This window comes from Marmota flaviventris, chromosome 1 (genome assembly GCF_047511675.1).
Source record: "Marmota flaviventris isolate mMarFla1 chromosome 1, mMarFla1.hap1, whole genome shotgun sequence".
Taxonomy (NCBI): domain Eukaryota; kingdom Metazoa; phylum Chordata; class Mammalia; order Rodentia; family Sciuridae; genus Marmota; species Marmota flaviventris.
In genome coordinates, this window is record NC_092498.1 from 101,375,147 (window position 1) to 101,394,455 (window position 19,309).

The 19,309-nt window shown below is 37.0% G+C and overlaps 1 protein-coding gene across 1 annotated transcript in view; it reads left to right on the forward strand.

Annotated features, from left to right (window-relative positions):
• Positions 1-9,731, forward strand: part of Stk17a (serine/threonine kinase 17a) — a 31,302-nt gene extending 21,571 nt beyond the window's left edge. Inside the window, exons 4-7 of the mRNA XM_027938318.2 lie at positions 6,788-6,914; positions 7,712-7,760; positions 7,991-8,170; positions 9,048-9,731. Coding sequence (XP_027794119.1) covers positions 6,788-6,914; positions 7,712-7,760; positions 7,991-8,170; positions 9,048-9,372 — 681 coding nt within the window. The 3' untranslated portion in view covers positions 9,373-9,731. The remainder of the gene's footprint in view (positions 1-6,787; positions 6,915-7,711; positions 7,761-7,990; positions 8,171-9,047) is intronic.
• The last annotated feature ends 9,578 nt before the right edge of the window (positions 9,732-19,309 follow it).

The window sequence follows — 19,309 nt, forward strand, 5'->3', positions numbered from 1 at the left end:
GCCTGGATGTTAATGCTACAGATCCCCTAGTTAAAACCCTTTCTAGCATTAGAGGTGGAGCTAGGGTTTTGCTTTCCTCCTTTGGTGTCTCTTATGCGTAAGAACTTCAGAGATCCTTGCTACAGGAAATTCTCACCTCTGCTCCCTTCAGGAATACTGACCTGGAAGACATGACCTCTGCAGTCCCAGCTTCATAAGAAGTCTCAGTTAATATTAGCCATGAAGAAGAATTCCCAAAAGAAATGTTATATACTATAGATTTTTTTTCAGTTTGGCTTTATACTCTTAACTTTGTAAAATCATGTTTTATTTTTATGGTGTTTTACCAACTTTATGATGTAAAAAGGTCTTCTAGGAACAGAATCCCAAATTAAATAGCATTGCACCTATAGGAAATGGTCTTTCAACTTATGACAGCTCAATCTGTGACCATTATTCAGGAACTAATTAAGTAGCAAGTCAGACAGGCTGCCAACACCATGTGTCATGGATCTTTGATGTCACTTGAAAGCAGTCAAGGTGAATATTAAGTTCTTGAATACCAGGTTCAACTGTGTATTTACACAAGGAAATTATATCCCTTTCTCCCCAATACCTTCAATATAAATCATATTCCTTTCTCCCTCATGCAGTTCAGTGTAGAAATCTTTGCCAAATTTAATAGAGGGCTTTATGATGGGCCTTTGATGTTGGGAACTAGACTATCTTTGTCTCCTACACCCAGAAGAACTAGAAGACAAGGTGGTCTGAAGCTATCAGCATTTCTTCCACCCTCACTTCACATGTGTGCAGTCAAACATGTCACTCAGTAAACTGCTGAAGGGAACATGTCTCTAAGTGAATGGCTGAGATGGAGTTGGTGTTGCAATGGAGCAGCAGTCAGGAGTGATTTCTGCCAAAAGGTCATTTCTAGTTGAGTCTGGACAAAGAGTCTATTGTCCTATACCTTTAACATCTATTTGTCTGTCCAGTGAGAATTGGTGCTTACAATGTTGACTCTGCATCTCTGGAAGAGCTTGAAAGACCAAGCTGTTTAAAAAAAAAAGAAAAAGAAAAAAAAAATTCCCAGACTGCTTCAAAGCTAAATGTATTTTCTTATGTTTTAATTATGTGGAAATTGATAATTCCAATATATTTTGTAACTTTGATTACAATTTAGTCTCCATTATAGTTAAAAATGAAATTTTCTGTTAGAAGAACCCTTTAAATGAGAAAAATTACATTATTTGGCTTCAGTACAGACCTCAAAATTATCAATTTTTCAAAACACTGATTCACTGAAGGTTTAGTCAAATACCTTAAAATCAGCTTGGGAATTTCTTTGAGAGATTTAGGAGTCTGTGAACGTGTAAGTTTGTGAGTCCATGAAAATGGAAAAGAAAAACTATGATTAAGGTAAAGCACAATTATTTAACATGTAGAACATGTTGCAGGACTGACAAGTCTGAGAAGCAGTAACTCTAGCAACTAACTACCATCCCAAAATAGTCTCAGTAATTTGGTGGATTACTCATTCAACACAGTGGCCTGCTTTTAGTAAATCTAGAGGACAGGGGAGGACTGGCCAAAATAGCCCAAGAAATTCAGTTTTAAAATCTGGTGCTTTTTGTCTTTTATTAGTTTGGTCTTTTAGCAGTGTTGGTTATTAACTTTTCCACCTGTTGTGTGCATAGTTTAAAATGGACTAGATGCTGGGACTTTCCCATTTTGGATTTAAGTTTAAGCACCGATGGTTTAAGCATCAGTATACTGCTTGAAAGCAGGAGTAACATAAAAAATATGACACAAGGTATGCCACATTTACTATGATTTGGATATGGTTTGTGTCATTTGACCCAGAATGGCCTATGAAACCGTGTAATTCCCGTTTCCCTGGTTCCATTCTCATGCCCACCACTACTGCTGCTCCTTCCACTTTGTGCTTTTCTCCATCTATACAGGACTTCTTGAGATCCTGCTCCAGTAGCTTGTCCTTGCCTCAGGGCCTTTGTACTTGCTCCTCCCTCTGCCTTGATGTCCCCTACCGATTTAACCCTGAAGATTACTGCCATGACTGGTTCCTCTGACTCTCAAAAAGATAGCATGAGATGTGCACACTCCTAACATCCCCTTTCACCAATCACCCTACTTTTGAGGTCCCCATAGCACTTCAAACTACCTGAAATTATATGTTTGTATTTATTTGCCCTCATTAGAATGTAAGACTCCAGGCAAGGGCTATAGCTCAGTAGTAGAACACATGCTTAGCATGCTTGGGGTCCTAGGTTCAATCCCCAGGACTCCCTACCCTGCCACCAAAAAAAAAGTAAGGCTCCAAGAGGGGACTCGTGCCTTGTTTTCTGTTATTTTCCAAAGGCCTAGCTTAGAAAGCAGTCAATAAAAATTTGTTGAATAAATGATGAAGTCCTTTTTATCCTTCAGGGTCTGCTTACATACCTCATCTGTAATTTTCCGAGGTAGAATTAATCCCTTTTATATATTTATTGCCCAAGTACTTGGTATATTGCTGTCAGAGCCCAGCACACAGGAGATCCTGTGCATCATAGATCCTTCTTTTTCTCTTACAATTATGAACTCTTCGACAGTGGGGATTTCTTATTAGTAATATTTATACTACTAACATCCCTAAGACAAAATAGGCTATCTGCATTTTTTTTTTATGTTTGTTTCTCCTTTTCATTCACCCAGCAAATATCAGTGTATAGTAGGCGCTGACACAGTGATCAGTACTGCAGCTCCTGCCCTCATGAACCTGAACATTCTTCTCTTTCTTGGTTTCTGAATTCAGACTTTGATAAACCCATAAAAATTTTAATTATATAAAACAATAGGAGGGGTGATTGGGTAGATGAGTCTGGTTTTGGTCATGCTGAATTTGAGATGCCTTTGAGATATCAGAGAAGAGAGATTAGGTAAGCAGTTGGTTAAGAAGTCTGAAAGAGATAAAAGTTTCTGAGTCATAAGCTGTAGGTGGTATTTAAGCTTTGGTTGCAATAGTCTTTGCAAGGTGAGAGTTTGGAATGAGAAGAGAAAGGGATCTCAAGATCAAGCCATGAGAAATCCATCTTTCTGGGAACTAGATAATGGTAGATAACAGAAAACGCAGCCAGAGGTAGGAAGGAAACAGAAAAAGCAGCCAGAGGTAGGAAGGAAACAGAAAAAGCAGCCAGAGGTAGGAAGGAAACTAGGCACTGTTTTGTCATGGAATCCAAGAGGAAAAGAATATGTGAACAAGGAAGGAATGGGCCACAATGTGAAGTACTACTCAAAGTAGTCTTGAAGAAAGCCCTGGATTTTGTGACTTAGAATGAGAGAACAGAAGTCAAATGGAATAGTTGGATGTGAGTGGAAGAAGAAAAAGCATGAACATTCATTTTGTACATCTAGAGAACCAGATTGATATGAAGGAGACAGAAAAATTAACATTTAAGGAAACAATGTTAAACAGAGACATGAGGTGGGGAGGGAAAGGGAGAGAAAAGGGAAATTGCATGGAAATGGAAGGAGACCCTCATTGTTATACAAAATTACATATAAGAGGTTGTGAGGGGAATGGGAAAGAAAAACAAGGAGAGAAATGAATTACAGTAGATGGGGTAGAGAGAGAAGATGGGAGGGGAGGGGATGGGGGATAGTAGAGGATAGGAAAGGTAGCAGAATACAACAGTTACTAATATGGCATTATGTAAAAATGTGGATGTGTAACCGATGTGATTCTGCAATCTGTATTTGGGGTAAAAATGGGAGTTCATAACTCACTTGAATCTAATGTATGAAATATGATATGTCAAGAGCTTTGTAATGTTTTGAACAACCAATAAAAAATAAAAGGAAACAATGCAATGAGCTTGCCATGCATGAGAGGGGACAACCCTCGACTCCTGCCTGGAAGGAGGGAGAAGAAGGTAGAGAAGTGGGAGGGCTTTATGGAGGAATGGGTGCTTTATGGATCCACTGTGCACAGAGTGATGAAAATGAATTTATCAAAGAAGGAGAGGAAGCACATGTGCAGAGGCATGAGGTGTGAGACCATGTGTCTTATTCAGGATTACAGCCAATCTGACTTGGAACACGGAGTGCCTTTGAGAAATGACAAGAGATTGATCCTGGAAAGGACTCAGGAGCCAGATCATAAACACTGATTGCTGAGCAAGTTTTATAGAATTTGTCAGTACCCGTGCTTCTCAGTTCACCTCCGGAAATGTCCTTATTGTCAAAAATCAGGAATTACAGACTTTCTGAAGTGAAAACAAAATTTTTTCAAAAATTTTTATATGACTTTATATTCTAGTCCATAATAAGTTTGCTCATCTTTTTATGTGAAATTATCTTAGTCAGTTTCCCTTGGGTAAAACATTGACCTTGACCACCACATACATCCTAACTTCCACCCTGTTTGAGAGTGTGGTGTCTGTTGGTGATAGTAGTGACCTATAGCATTATAACCAGACTTGCATTATGGGAAGAGTACAGCCTATTCTCTGTATGTAAGGGTTTCTTACATACATGGATATAGCCAACCATAGATTGAAAATATTTGGGGAAAAAATTGCATCTGCACTGAACATTTTGTGTAAGCTGACTTTTTATCTCTATGACCAAAAGACCTGACAAGAAAACTTGGAGGAGGAAAAGTTTATTTGAGACACATAGTTTCTGAGGTCTCAGTCCATGGTCACCTGACTCCATTGCTCTGGGCCTGAAGTAAGGCAGAACATCATGGTGGAATGGTATGGCAGAGGAAATCTGCTCAGCTCATGATAGCCAGGAAGTAGAGAGAAACCAGGGATAAAATATAATCCCCAAGAGCATGCCCCCAGCAACATACTTTTCTAGCCACACCCCACCTATCTACAGTTACTATCCATTCAAATTATTAATGGATTAATCCACTGAGGTTATAGCTCTCATATTCTAATGATTTCACCTCTGAACATTCTTGCATTGCCTAACGTGAGCTTTTCAGGGGACACCTAATATCCAAACCGTAACACATATACAGATTTTTTTTTCCTAGTCATTTTCTAAACAATACAATGTAACAAGTATATCTATGTAACATTTACATTGTGTTAGGCATTATAAGTCAAGTATATGGTAGAATATGCATTAGTTGTTTGTAAACACTAGATCCTTTCACACTAAGGTACTTAAGCATTTGCAGATTTCAGTGATTGCAGTATCCACAGAGGGTCCTAGAAACAATCCCCCACAGACTGAAGGACAACTATACTATATTGTATGATGGGGCGTGGGTTGAAGGTGGAGAAAACCACAGACAGGAGGCCATCTTAGTGATCTAGATGTGAAGTAATGAGCACTAAAACTTTAAGCAATGGGTGCCGCAGTCTGGCTGGGCACAAAATCACGAGCCACTCAAGCAGGAACAAACTTTATTTTTTGAAACTGCCGCCAATGCCCCGTAAGCTCCTGGGAAGATTGCTGATGGAGGCACGCGGCGTTCTCCCAGATCCCAAGAGGAAGTTCCTCCTCCGGAATTCCCTCCTACCGCACTTCCCCAACCAATGGGAACTCTTCAGGAGTCCTGTAGCAGGCTGAGGTGAACAGCAGGAGTCCAATATCCATATGAATGCAAATCTTAACATAATCATATCATCTCAATGGCTTGCTGGCATCACCTTTCAACCAAAAATGCCATGCATCATATTACTTGGCTGTGGCTCTTAGCAAATGGGGATATTGAGATTTAGGAAATAGAATTGGCACAACTTGTAGGTGACCTCATACAATGTGGAAAATGAAAGAGAACTTTAGAGTGATTTTTCCAGTGTTTTACTTGGGCATTGAAATTGGCAATACAGAAGAGAGAAATCTGTTTGTTGGGGCTGGGGGTTGCACTTCTGTTCCAAGATGTTTACTCAGTAGAAGGCTTGTAAGGAATTGAGGATGTAACATTTAGCCACATGCTGAGATCTGATTTTAATTGGATCTGAGTCTTGAAAGAGCTTGGAGTGGAAGTTATCTGCATGTAAGTGGCCCCTGAAGCTTTGGGGACAGATGAAATGGCTCAAAAGTAGAATGCTGAGTTTTGGGACAAGATCTTGGAAAATATCAACATTTAAAAGGAGGGCAAGATGAAAAAGTTCTGAGAAAATAGTAAAGGATCTATAGAGGGACAAGAGATCCAACAGGGAGAAAACAAAAGGGAATTTCAAAAATAACCAGCAGTACCCAAAAGCAGCAGTCAATTTATGCAAATAGTGCCTGAAAGACGTGCACAGAATTTGGTGGGTCTTTGGTTATTAAAGTTATTGTGACCTCTTATGAGGGCAGATTTAGTAGAAGGCACAAAACAGATTTAGCTGGAATGAAAAGTGATAGCAAGGAGGCTGAAGGTTTAGCTCAGTGGTAGAACAATTACCTAGCATGAGCAAGGCTCTGGGTTCAATCCCCAGCACTACAAAAAAAGAAGAGTGCCAGCAAGTGCACTTGACCATGCTTTCAAGAAGCTGAGCTTTGAGGGAGTAGCAGGGAGAGTATGCTAACCAGGAAGACATTCAGGGTCATCAGGGATAGTTGTTATAAGTGGTTTTGGTTTGTATTTAACAAGCATAAATATATATACTAAGGAAGAACCAGTAGAGGGAAGAGTACCAAGCTGCTGCCTTACATATAGGAAGTATGTTATTAAAGTATTTATTTCATAAATGACTTCTTACTGTTAAATTCCTCAGTATTCAATTTTATAGGTAAAATTTGTGTTCTGTGGGCTACATGTTTTGTGTTATCATGGTTTTATTAATATTTGGGGGGATATATTTTTCAGCCTCAGAATATTCTGCTGACAAGTGACTCTCCATTGGGTGATGTTAAGATAGTTGATTTTGGCCTTTCAAGAATAATGAAGAACAGTGAAGAGCTACGAGAAATTATGGGTACTCCTGAATATGTGGGTAAGTATTTGAAAGAGTGAGATGGTTTTGTGTTTAACATCAGGCATCGCCTTCATCAGGGAACTCACATTCAAAGGGGGCCAGCCATCTGCTATATTAAAATTCCTCCATCAAAGATTCATTTCTGGACTGGGGATGTGACTCAGTGGTAGAGTGTCTGCTTAGCATGCACGAGGCCCTGAATTTGATCCCCAGGACCGCACACACACACACACAAAAAAAAAAATTAACTAATTCCTGTGGATTAAATTTAAAAATGGAACACTTTCAAGAGTAAAATACCAAATTGGTGATGTTTTTCCTATAAGACTAAAAAAGTTTGCTTTTCTTTTTTTTTTGGTGGCCTCGTGGATGTTTAAGCATATGTTCTATCCCTGAGCTATGAGAGGTGAAAGTGCTATGTACTGGATTGGGACAGAAGAGGTGTGGGTGCTCTGAGAGAGATTTCAAGGCTATTATTATAATAGACAATATGATGCCCAATTAGATGGTGTGAGAAGAGAAAGGTCTCAAAAATTGTCAGTATAAATTGCAGTATTTAGGCATTCAAATATTTTTTAAATACTAGGACTCAACCACAAGGGTGGAAATATGAAAAGTTAACTACAAACATCTAGTTTAGACTTCATATTAATTCATACTAATTTGAATTATAGTGTTAATTTACTTTGTTTTAACCCAAACCTTGATGATAGTGCTTTATTAGTTTCTAAGGCTTACTTTAATTTTTTACCTCTATGAGCAAATTAGGCATTTTTTCCACAAAACTAAATATTTTCTTCTGTTTTTGATACTAGCTCCTGAAATCCTTAGTTATGATCCTATCAGCATGGCAACAGATATGTGGTAAGAGTTATTTATGAAAGAAAAATTGACAAAATTGGTTTCAAGAGGGGCTGGGGTTGTGGCTCAGTGGTAGAGCTCTCACCTAGCACAGGGTTTGATCCCTAATACCACATAAAAAAAAATAAATAAAGATTGTGTCCAACTACAACTAAAAAATAAATATTTTTTAAAAATTGGTTTCAAGAAATTAATATGATACCAAGTTTTCTTTTATTTTCTTTCTGATTTAGGAGCATTGGAGTGTTAACCTATGTCATGCTTACAGGAATATCACCTTTCTTAGGTGATAATAAACAGGAAACATTCTTGAACATCTCACAGATGAATTTAAGTTATTCTGAGGAAGAATTTGATGTTGTGTCTGAAACCGCTATGGACTTCATCAAGAGACTTTTAGTTAAGAAACCAGAGTAAGTATTAATATTCATCTTTATCTTCTTTTTTGGTGGGAGGGAGGGAAGCCGAGAATTGAACCCATGGCCGTGGCACATGTTAATAAGCATGTCCTCTGCCATCAAATTATACCCCTAGCCTGATTTTTGTCAGTTTTTGAGTAGTCTTCTCTGAACAAAAGTATTCCAACAACTGAAATCCCAAAATGAAGACACAAAAATGTAGACATAAAGTTAAATTAACCAGACACTGTGGTGCAAGCCAGTAACCATTTGGAAGGCTGAAGCAAGAGGATTGTAAATTTGTCTTGGCAATTTAGTGAGACAGTATCCCAAAATAAAAAATAAAAAGGACTGGGGATATAGCTCAGTGGTAACATGCCACTGGGTTCAGTCCCCCGGTATCTAAGTAAATATTGCTGGGAATTTATCTCAGTGATAGTGTGTCTTTGAGTTTAATCCCCAGTATTGTAAAACAAACAAACAGGAAAAAAGAAACTAGATGGAACTCTTGGCCTAATATATGTGTTGAAAGGAAAACTGATAAAAATGAATAACATATTGACCTGTACTGCACACCTCATTATACTAAGATTTAAATATTAATTAGAAAAATTTTATTATTGCAGATGTGTCACTATTCATTAGTAGAAATTGACAGTGAAATGACAGCCAGTCCTTAGTAGATAGTTTCTGTCTGATCCTGGTCTCTCAAGAGAACTTTTTAGAGAAAATACTATTTTACTTAAAAATACTATTTTTCAACATTATGGACAATTGTACTCAAATTTTCAAAACTTCTGGTTTTATTCAGAATTCACAGTAAACCTTGTGCTCTGAATTTCAGTCGAAGTTTTTATGTTGTCTTAAGTATGAAATGTTTGTCTTTATACAGAGATCGAGCCACTGCTGAAGAATGTCTAAAACACCCATGGTTGACACAGAGCAGTATTCAAGATTCTTCTTTTAGGACGAAAGAGTCATTAGAAGAAGCAAATGCCTTCCAACAAGGTGATTCTGTGCCTGAAATTAAAGCAGATACTGAGAAACCAGAAACCGAGGAATCGCTTGTGACAGAGGAGTTAATTGTAGTTGCTTCGTATACTTTAGGACAATGCAGACAGTCTGAAAAAGAGAAAATGGAGCAAAAGGCCATCTCCAAACGATTTAAATTTGAAGAACCTTTGCTACAAGAAATTCCAGGAGAATTTATTTACTGAGCAGTATTTCCCTTTAAAACTTTTAAGATTTCTACATTGAAAACATTATTATTATTTATGGACCTCTGGCCAAATGGTACATGTACTAGAAGTGGATATCAAAGTATCACTGATATAAGCAAAAATAATTTTGTTAAACTTGTGGAGTTAGATCAATCAAGCCAGATTTGTAGAAGTTGCCAACCTGAAGGTTAACAGGTAAAGTTCTCTGTTTCAATGTTATTTTTAAGAAGGGAGATGTTTGCACCTTTTAATTCTACATCCTGTTTCTCTACAATGAGAATTTGTGTACAGAGATGTTTGTATTCACTTTTCTTTAAAAATCCAAGTAAAAGTGCCAAAATTACATCACTGATAAATCTCTTTTGCATTATTCATGTGTTTCTCTATTTGTATGTATATATGTTGATAACTTTACTAAAATAATTTTTTATTTTGCATAGAGGGACAAGATTTTAAATAGACATCTTCTAAATTGTTGAGACATAGAATACCATCATTATGGTATTGCAATGTCTTATTTTGTGTTTTATTACTTTATATTGACCTGATTTGGCTTCTCTCTGTTTTTGCCTAATGTTTATAACCCATCCGTGGCTTTTTTTTTTTTTTCCTCTTCAACATTACAATAAAAGAAGAGACTTTTTTTTACCTCTGAGATTATTCTGGTCTCCAAGATCTGGCTTGGTAAGCCAAGAATGTTAAACAAGTATCATCTCTTCAACCATTCCTTTTGTTGTCACACCATTCTCTTCTGTCCTCTCTCCCAGGCTGTGCCCCTACTACCTCCTTGCCCCTCTCCCATACTCATCACTTAATTTGGGGCACTCACAGGTATCAGTGTGATCTGATCAGCACTTTGATTTCTTTGATCAGTGACAAGATGATATTATATTGTTTTAATCCCAAAGTTAATGAAATCTAGAAGAGAGAAAGGAGAGATACAAAGCATAGTCAGAATGGTCACTGAGCCTCTACGTCTGTTGAGTTTATCAGCCCTCAAACTATACCAGGAAACATAAAATGCCAAAATATTTATAATCCTTTGCTTTCATTCATTTAAAAAAAAAAAACTGACATTGGATATTTTGTCATTAGGGAGGTACCTTATCCCAAAGGACTTTAGGTCAGGATGTAGCTCAGCAGTGTGGCTCTAGGTTCAATCCTCAAGATCAAAAAGGGGGGAAAAATCCATATGTGTGTGTGTGTGTGTGTGTGTGTGTGTGTGTGTGTATATATATATATATATATATATATATATATATATATATATATATGAATACATACACAAGACACACAATAGAGTTTGAGACAGAAGGATCATGTAAGCCCACAAGTTTGAGACCAGTCTGGGTAACAGAGCAAGACCCCACCTCAAAATAAGTAATAAAAATAATGAAAAATGGAAATGTAAAAAAGTGTATACTGTATTACTTAAAGTAACTAAATATCCTCACACAAAAAAGTCTGAGTCCTTATTTATGTTTTCTTAGGCTGAGTGTTTTATATAAATTCTCATTAATACAGCTTGTCTGTCATCTGTATACTGTGTACACTGAAGCCACACCTGTGCTCCACACTAGGACTGACTCAGATGTTTCCCTTTGTAGTATGACTAGGGTGTCACACAAAGCTCTCTGCCTAGCACTTCTCAAATGTCAAAATCACAACACTGACAGTACCTAAGCTCCAGTTTTATAATAATAGTGTATTGTGCTAGACATTTATACACCATCTATAATCTCATCTAGCCCAGCTAGGCAAAACTGCCAGAGTACCTGGTATTGTTAGACATCATTGGAATGAAATTGATTGTGTAGTTCAAACAGTTGCTCTGTTTTGTCACTAAACTGGCTTAATTATATAGTTTCTTGGAAAGTAGCTTCTTTTCCCCCGCTCCAGTACAGGGGATTGAACTCAGGCTTTACCACTGAGCTATGCCCCCAGCCTTTCTTATTTTTTATTTTGAGAAAGGGTCTAAGTGTGCCAAGCTGGCTTTGAATTTGATATCCTTCTGCCTCAGCCTCCTGGGTCTCTGGGATTACAGGTGTGAACCACCATGCACAGCAGGAAACTAGCATCTCCAAACAAGCTCTAAAAGGGGAAAGAGGTAACTCTTGCCATTCAGTGAAAACCCATGGTCACAAAGTTAAGACTCAGGTAAGTCTTGAAAGAAGTAAAACATAGTTTGAGGCAAATATATTTAAATATTTTTCATAGAAATAGGGGATATGTGACCCCCCCAAAAAAAAAATTGCTGTTGAGTGACACTTGTATGTACTTGATAGATTTGTCCAGTTGTGAAGCCAGAATCATTTGAACTTTTTCAAAACTGTTTGGTATTACATTCAGAGTGAATATATTTAATGTAATTACTCCATTTATTTTAAAAAATGTTTTTTCTTTTAGTTAGCCAGTTTGCATCCTTAGCTACTTTTGTTTTGGTACTGGGGATTGAACCCAGGGACAACTTAACCACTGAGCTACAGACTGGCCTAGATCTGCAATCCTCCCATCTCAGGCTCCAGAGCCACTGGCATTACTGGCCCTTAGCTATTTTTGTACCTTAAGTTTATGGTGCTTTTTTTAAAAGCCCTCAGAATATACTTATGAAGGTATATTGGTACTTTTTGGTTTACATGTTATAAAGAGAGCCTGAAGAGCCTTCACGTATTAGACCAAATAAAATCTTTCTCTTAATGACTTGCCAAGCAGCACTATATTCATCTAATGCTATTAATACTTATTTTTCTATGACCAAATTTATAAAGGACTAAACAGTACTGTTAGTTTATTGATACAGTTTATAAACCCAGTTTTAATTATAATTAACAACAGGATACTTCAGTGTGATGAGATCTTTATGGAAAATGCAAAATGTGTAACTTTTATTTAGAAAAAAAAAAATTGGGGGCAGGTACCAGGGATTTTTGGGGGGACTAGGGTTCATTTTAGGATTAATGCATATTTAATTTTTTTTAAGAGACTGCCCAACAGTTTTTTGGGGGGGAACTAAGGGGTACTTTACCATTGAGCCACATCCCTAACCCTATTTTGTATTTTACTAGAGACAGGGTCTGACTGAGTTGCTTAGCGCCTCACTAAATTCCTGAGGCTGGCTTTGAACTCATGATCCTCCTGCCTCCACCTCCTGAGCCCAGAGATTACAGGTATGCGCCACCGAACCCGGCCAGAAAATTATTCTTGTGTTTTGTCGTCGTTTTCCCATGCAAAGTAGGAGAAAATGCTGTTCTGTAGTTGTTACAAGAGGGAAGACAGATGCTGATTGTGGATTCTCTTAAACTTTTTCAGCTGACCTCAGTTTGAAGGAAAATTTATTAGAGAGGAGGTTATAAAGATCACTTAGATTCTGTTAGACAAGAGGTGAATTACAGTCCTCAGTAGTGTGTGGGGTGTTATGTGGCTCAGTGCACAGAGGCCTCAGCTATTTAGAAGTAATATATATCCTTACTGAACACCAATATGGACAGTTTTATGTGGGGAAAAATGAGCCCGAGTATCAGCAAATACATTTTAAGTTCACATTTGAAGAAATTTGAATTAGACTGATAAAATTATATTTTTAATTATTTGACTTTCGCTTCTGCTTTTACTCAGCTTCTCTGTGAGATTCATTTGCATTGATGGTTGGTTCTTTTTTATTGCTGTGTAGTACTGTTTGAATACACCACTGTTTACACATCTGTATTTCTATTCATGAACCCCTGAACTGTCTTAGTTTTGAGCTATTATGAATAAGCTGCTATAAATGTTTTTGAACAGAGACTTTTATGAACATGCTTTTGTTACTTTCAGATTGAAAAACTAGGAATAGGATCACTAGGTCTTAGGATGAACGCATATTTAATTCTTTTTTGAGAGACCGCCCAACAGTTTTCTAAAAGGGTTGTACTATTTCCTGTTCCCACCAACACAATGTATGAGTGGCACAAAGAATTGCTGATGTTTGTTGTTATCCATCTTTTTCATCCCACCCACTCTCCTGGTTGGTTATGTGGTGTATCTCATGGTGGTTTAATTTGCATTTCCCTGATGACTAATGAGCATTTTTTTCATGTGCTTATAAATAATTCTTTTGTCCATTCCTCCCCACCTTTTTAATTGGTTAATAAGACTCCTTTATACTTCTGCATATAAGTTCTTTTTTTCAGTGCTAGGGATCAAACCCAGGGCCTTACAGTATAGGCAAGCACTCTACCGCTGAGCTACACCTCAGCATGCTACAAAGCTTATTCCCCCCCAACCCCACTCTGTGGCTTGCTTATTTTCTTAACAGTCTCTTTCAGTGTGAAGGAGGCTTTAATGTTGTTGAAAAAAAGTTTATCAATTTTCAATTTAATGTTTTCTGTATAATCACCTTCCCCAAAGTTATGAAAATATTATTTTAGGAACTTTATTATTTTAGCTTTTTGGTTTAGAACCACGATCCACCTTGAATAGATTTTTTTTGACCCATAGGAAGGTAGGGGTCAAGTACCTTTCTGTATGAATGTTCATTTCCAGCATCATTTTTAAAGATATTCCTTTCCTCATTAAATAGTTTCAGTGTCTTTGACTAATAAAACCATTTGACCAAATATCTGTGAATTGACTTTTCTGTCCCATTAATTTGTTGTTCATCTTTTTGTCAAAACTTTTAAAATCTCAAGTAAAATAGGCTTTCTAATTCCTTTCTCAAGATTGTTTTGTTTATTTTAGATCCTTTGTTTTTTGATGCTTCATATTTTTCCTTCTTTTTTTTTTTTTTTTTTTTTTTTTTGTTTGATTGTAATATTCCAAATCTTTCAATGCCTATTTTTAGTTCATTGAACTTAACCATTCTAAATTGTTTAGGTAGAAATTAGTTTTCTTTTGAAACTTTTGATGGAAACAGTGGGAATAAGTCAGCTGAATTGAAATTCATTTTTAGACTGGAAAGACTACCTGCCTGAAATTTTTTCAAATTTCATATGAAATAATGGAATCTCAGGGAATGTGTGATCTGCCCAAGATTTTACAGCTAGTAACTGGCAAAACAAAGGACAGAATTCATGAAGGTTTCAAAACCTTGACTGCTAGTCAAGGGCTTTTGCCTCTATGAAGTCTTCCTTTGGCTCCATTTTAATGTCCATAACACAATATATGTTAAAATTTATTTTTATCTAATTTAACTTTGTTTTTTGTTTAATAAGTGGAGGATAAGTAAGTAACCTAAGATTAGGCTAGTGCAGCTGTGGCCCCTGTTGCCTCTTTGGTAAATGAGGTTTTATTGGAACACAGCCACGCCTCTTCATTTACATTTGTCTCTAGATACTTTCACATTAAAACTGCAGGGTTGAGTAGTTGCTGACAGAGATCTTATGGCCCATGAAGCTTGAATGTTTTACCATATGGCCCTTTACAGAAAAAAGCTTGACAACACTCAGCCTTTTCTAATCTAAATATATTCGCAATAGGGGAGACATTTTCTATTTAAAACCAACATGGGCTAGGTAAAATGGTGTACACCTGTAATCCCAGAAATTTGGGATTATAAATTCAAGGTCAACCTGAGTAGCAAGACCCTGTCTCAAAAAAAGATCAGGGCTAAGGATGTGGTTTAGTGGTAAAATGCTCCTGGTTTCAATCCCCGGTACTGAGGAAAAATAAAATTAATGTAAACACAATTCTTCGAGGTATAGCTTATTTTGCATGTCAGAATATTCTTATGACTTTGATTACATTCTTAAGTGAGAGTTTTATTAGAAGCTATTTTTACCAAATATATTAACAGTAGTATTTCAGCTTTTCACATAAAAATATTCTTAGTTTTAATATATTGGGATGAATTCTGTGAAAATAAATATCTCTTTAGTTATCTGTATTATTAAAAATAACAAGTTTTCTGCTATATTGTGAGAGAAGTGTACCTAGAACATAAATCAATCTGGGCTCAATAATCGAGAGACTTTGGAGGCTGGGAAGAGGCATGTTTAATCTTCAGAAAACTGGGAATTATTCAGGAAGGGGAGATTATTACCTCATCCCTACCTCTTTTAAAGCCACATTCTTGTCCTATCCTTGTCCTGTTTCAATTTTTAAATAATAACTGAGAGATAGATAGTACAGATGCATCTCACACAACTACCATACAATATCAAAACCAGGAAACACATTAGTGTAATGTGGGTGTATGGCATTTTATCACATGTAGCTTCCTGTACCCACCAACACAACCAAATTAGGGAACTATGTCATTGCTCTGAAGATCAGTCAATGTCAACATTTTGCCAGTTTGAGTGAAATGTAGAACTTATGTCCCTTGTCTGTCCCCCATTTATAACCTAATTGTATTAAATATATCCTCTATATGCAGTGAGATCCACATCAAGCAATGTTAATACATTTTGCTCCCACCATCAAACAGTTTAAGAAGCTAGAGAAGGAAAATCTATTGTATTTATCATGTTTTTGCTCTTTCCATGATGTTCCAAGATCTTTGAGGGGTTGGTGTTTTTGTTGTTTGATGCTAGAGATTAAACGGAGCCTCTCACATGCTGAGCTTGTGCTCTACCACTAGGCCACACCCCCAGCCAGATTGGGTCATTTCTTTTTTGTCTTTGGGTTCACTGTTGTCCTCTCCTAAACTGCAGAACCATTTCATTTTATTCTTTTTCTTTCATTTGTTAAATTTCCATTTGTTTCAAGAATGTTCATAATTGCTCATCGAGACTTTTTTTTTAAATGACTGTTCTAAAAACCTGTAATCTATGTGTCATCTTGGAATTGACATTTGTTGTCTCTTCTTAACTCAAGTTGAGATTTGCCTTGTTCTTGGTATCAAAGTATGACTTTCCATCCTACTGGGCATTTGGATTTTATGGTTTTGTGTTTTGTTTTTTGCCACTGTATGACTTTATTTTTGTTCAGTAAAAGTTATAGCTGTAGGTTGCCATTATCCTCTTAATGTGAATACTCCTTTGACCTCCTTTTATTCTAAACTATACAGTTAATAATGAAATGATCCCACTTTTCTTCTCCAGTCAATTAAAGTTGTTTTCAGTTTCCTTAATATTGGAGAACTGAAAAGCAAATGAGACCCACCCTTTTGCACTCTAGGATTTTGTTAATTCTGCTTCTGTTAAGTGCCAAATGTTAGCATTTCACCCTGTAATGTTCAGTTAGCATCCATGGAGGAAGTGTCTATGCCCAGCACAGGTGACATGAAGCCTAGGAGCAAAGGGACTAGTGGAATGGACACAGCAAGTGGCATCCAGCAATGCATATGGTATAATAAGAGCAATGGCAGATGCAGGCACAGGTGGCAGAGGGGCTTTCTTCCATGGGGGGGTGTTCAAAGACTCTGGATCTTATTAAACTCATTTTAGTAGATGTCCTCTAAGACCATGTCAGTGGACAAATGGAGCTATGATACCGCTTCACTGCTGCCTGACAGGAAAAGTTTGGGCTTTACTCAGCCTCTAGGCACAAAGTGTGCTTCCTTGCTGCTTCCCGCTAGAGCACATTGACTCTGCTGGCAAGAGTCTGGGCTCCTCTCTGGGCCTTCTGGGATACCACTCCAGCAAGAGTCCAGGAGGCCCATTTCAGCCAGGTAAGGAAGGAAGTCTAGGCCTCCACTTGGCTTTGCTGATGTGTGTTGCTGGGGTCCTGGTTTCTTCCCATGGTGTTGGGTTACTATCTGAATATTCTTTCTAGGTTGCCCCTTCCCTGGTCCTTTGGCTAGAGAAAACTGGCTTTTGTTGTGGCTTTTATTGTCCTCTTTTTGGCATTCCTGAGCTGGTATTTCTCCAGCACCATTCTGGAAATAGGAGACAAACAAAACTCAGGGAACTCAATGCTGTATTATTATACCTTGGGTCCTGAGGTTCCTAGCCCATCAGCTTTTTCTCCATTTTCCAACATAATCTTGTGTTTATTTTTGAGGCACAAGGAAGAATTAGGAAGAAGTGTTCCCACTCCATCTTGTTCATCGTACTTTGTTTTGAACAGTGAATTTTTTGGAAATGAAGTCCTATAAAGAGGCTAACTTTGCACTTATACTTTTGTAAACATACCTTTTATATACCTTTATAAATACTATTTTTTGAGTTCAGTCAAACCACTAAGGATGTGTTTTGCAATCACTGGTTTGTGTTTCTCTCCAATTTAAAATTCAAGTCCTACATCGAAGCTGTCTTAGGGGTAGAATAATTCCATTTTTGAAACTGCTTGAGAACAACTGCTTTTAAAAAGCAAATTTCAATTTTAAACTGGGAAATACACCAGCTTTTCTTTTTTGTTTAGATGAAAAGTATTTACCTGCTGGCTATTGGAAACGTCTTATGAATATGCCGGGTTTCTTGACAAGATCACAGTTTTCACATGTCAGCCACTCCAAACTTTCTGCTGCTGGTATGCATTTACCAAGCCTTTTAGCACACTTCCAGAACATGAATTCTCAGTTGAGTTGCTTACCAGAAGGAAATGAGTCAAGCCCAGAAGGAGACCACTTGGAAAAGGCTAGCAAACTTTACAGGAGAGAGAAGTAGCTAGGAGACAGATATACAGAGTAGGAGGAAAATTCACCTGTAAGAAGAAAAGATATTTTGGTGAAGACAGTTGTTCACTTAGTGTGGTATTGGGGATCAAACTCAGGGCCTCATACCTGCTAGGCAAGGGCTCTTATTTTTATTTGAAACAGGGCCTAAGTTGCTCAGACTGACTTTGAACTTATGATCCTCCTGTTTCAGCCTCCCAAATAGCTGGGATTACAGGCATCCATACCTGGCTAGTTAAGGTCATTCCTAAGTATCATTTAAAATGTACTGTAATTCTCTTAGTCATTTTCTTTTAAAAGTATCTTTCCTGATTATGCTCTTATTTCTTATTCTCATTTTAATCATCCATCTGAAATTATAGGAGGAAAAAAAAGGCCTATCCTATTTAATCTACCCCCAGCTTGGTAAAGGGTTAGTGGTAAAATTGAAACAAGTAGTTTATTATCAATTATATATTTTAAATGCTTAATACTTGAGTTGTTAATTATTATTTAAATCTTACTACTTTCTCAAGCATATTTCCTTGGTGTGTGTGGTGTGAGAGAGAGAGAGAAAGAGAGATGTTGGGGATCAAATCCAGGGTCTTGTATGTGCTAGGCAAACACTCTCACTGAGCTATAGCCCTACCTTTTCTTGAATTTTTAGGATAAATACCATATTAAAGTAAGTGCTTAAAGTAAATTCTTACCACAGTATCCGCCTGGATTTAAATAAAATTTTGGTTTATAAGAAAAATCTCAGGATAAGAAAGATGTTAGGATATTGGGAAAAGAGATGTTTTGCCTAATATGTCCTGATGCTTGTTAATTAAAATATAGGTCTATGTTGAGAATTCATGGAGGATCTTAAAGAGAGTTTTAGTAGCCTATTATTTGAGACTATCCCTAAATTAACACTGAAAAATTATCATTTTTTTAAAGAATGCTTTTATGGAAAGCTTCAGAAATTTACAAAGGTGAGAAAAGAGTAAAATAAACTCCCAATTGGCCAGCTTCAAACTTAAAATATTGCCTTCTAGATTCATTGATGTGTGGAATACTTTAAGGCAAATTCCAAGCACTGAAAAGGAATTTACAGTGGAAAAAAAAAAAATGTATGGTTCCCTCTGGGGGTGGAGCAGAAGCAGAGAACTGACTGGGAAGGAGCCTAAGGGAATTTTCTGGGCCAAGGGAAATGATCAGTATCTTTAATAGAGTATGGGTTACATGGGTGCAAGCATTTGTAAAAACACATGGAATTGTTTATACTCAAATTTGTGCATCTTGCTAGATGTAAATTTTACCTTTAAAAACATTTGAAACTTTGATCTCTAATAGTTTTTTGCTTTTACAGTTAGCAATTCTGGAACTCCCTTTTGTATATATGATACTTAAACAGACTAGGACATATACCTAGGATAA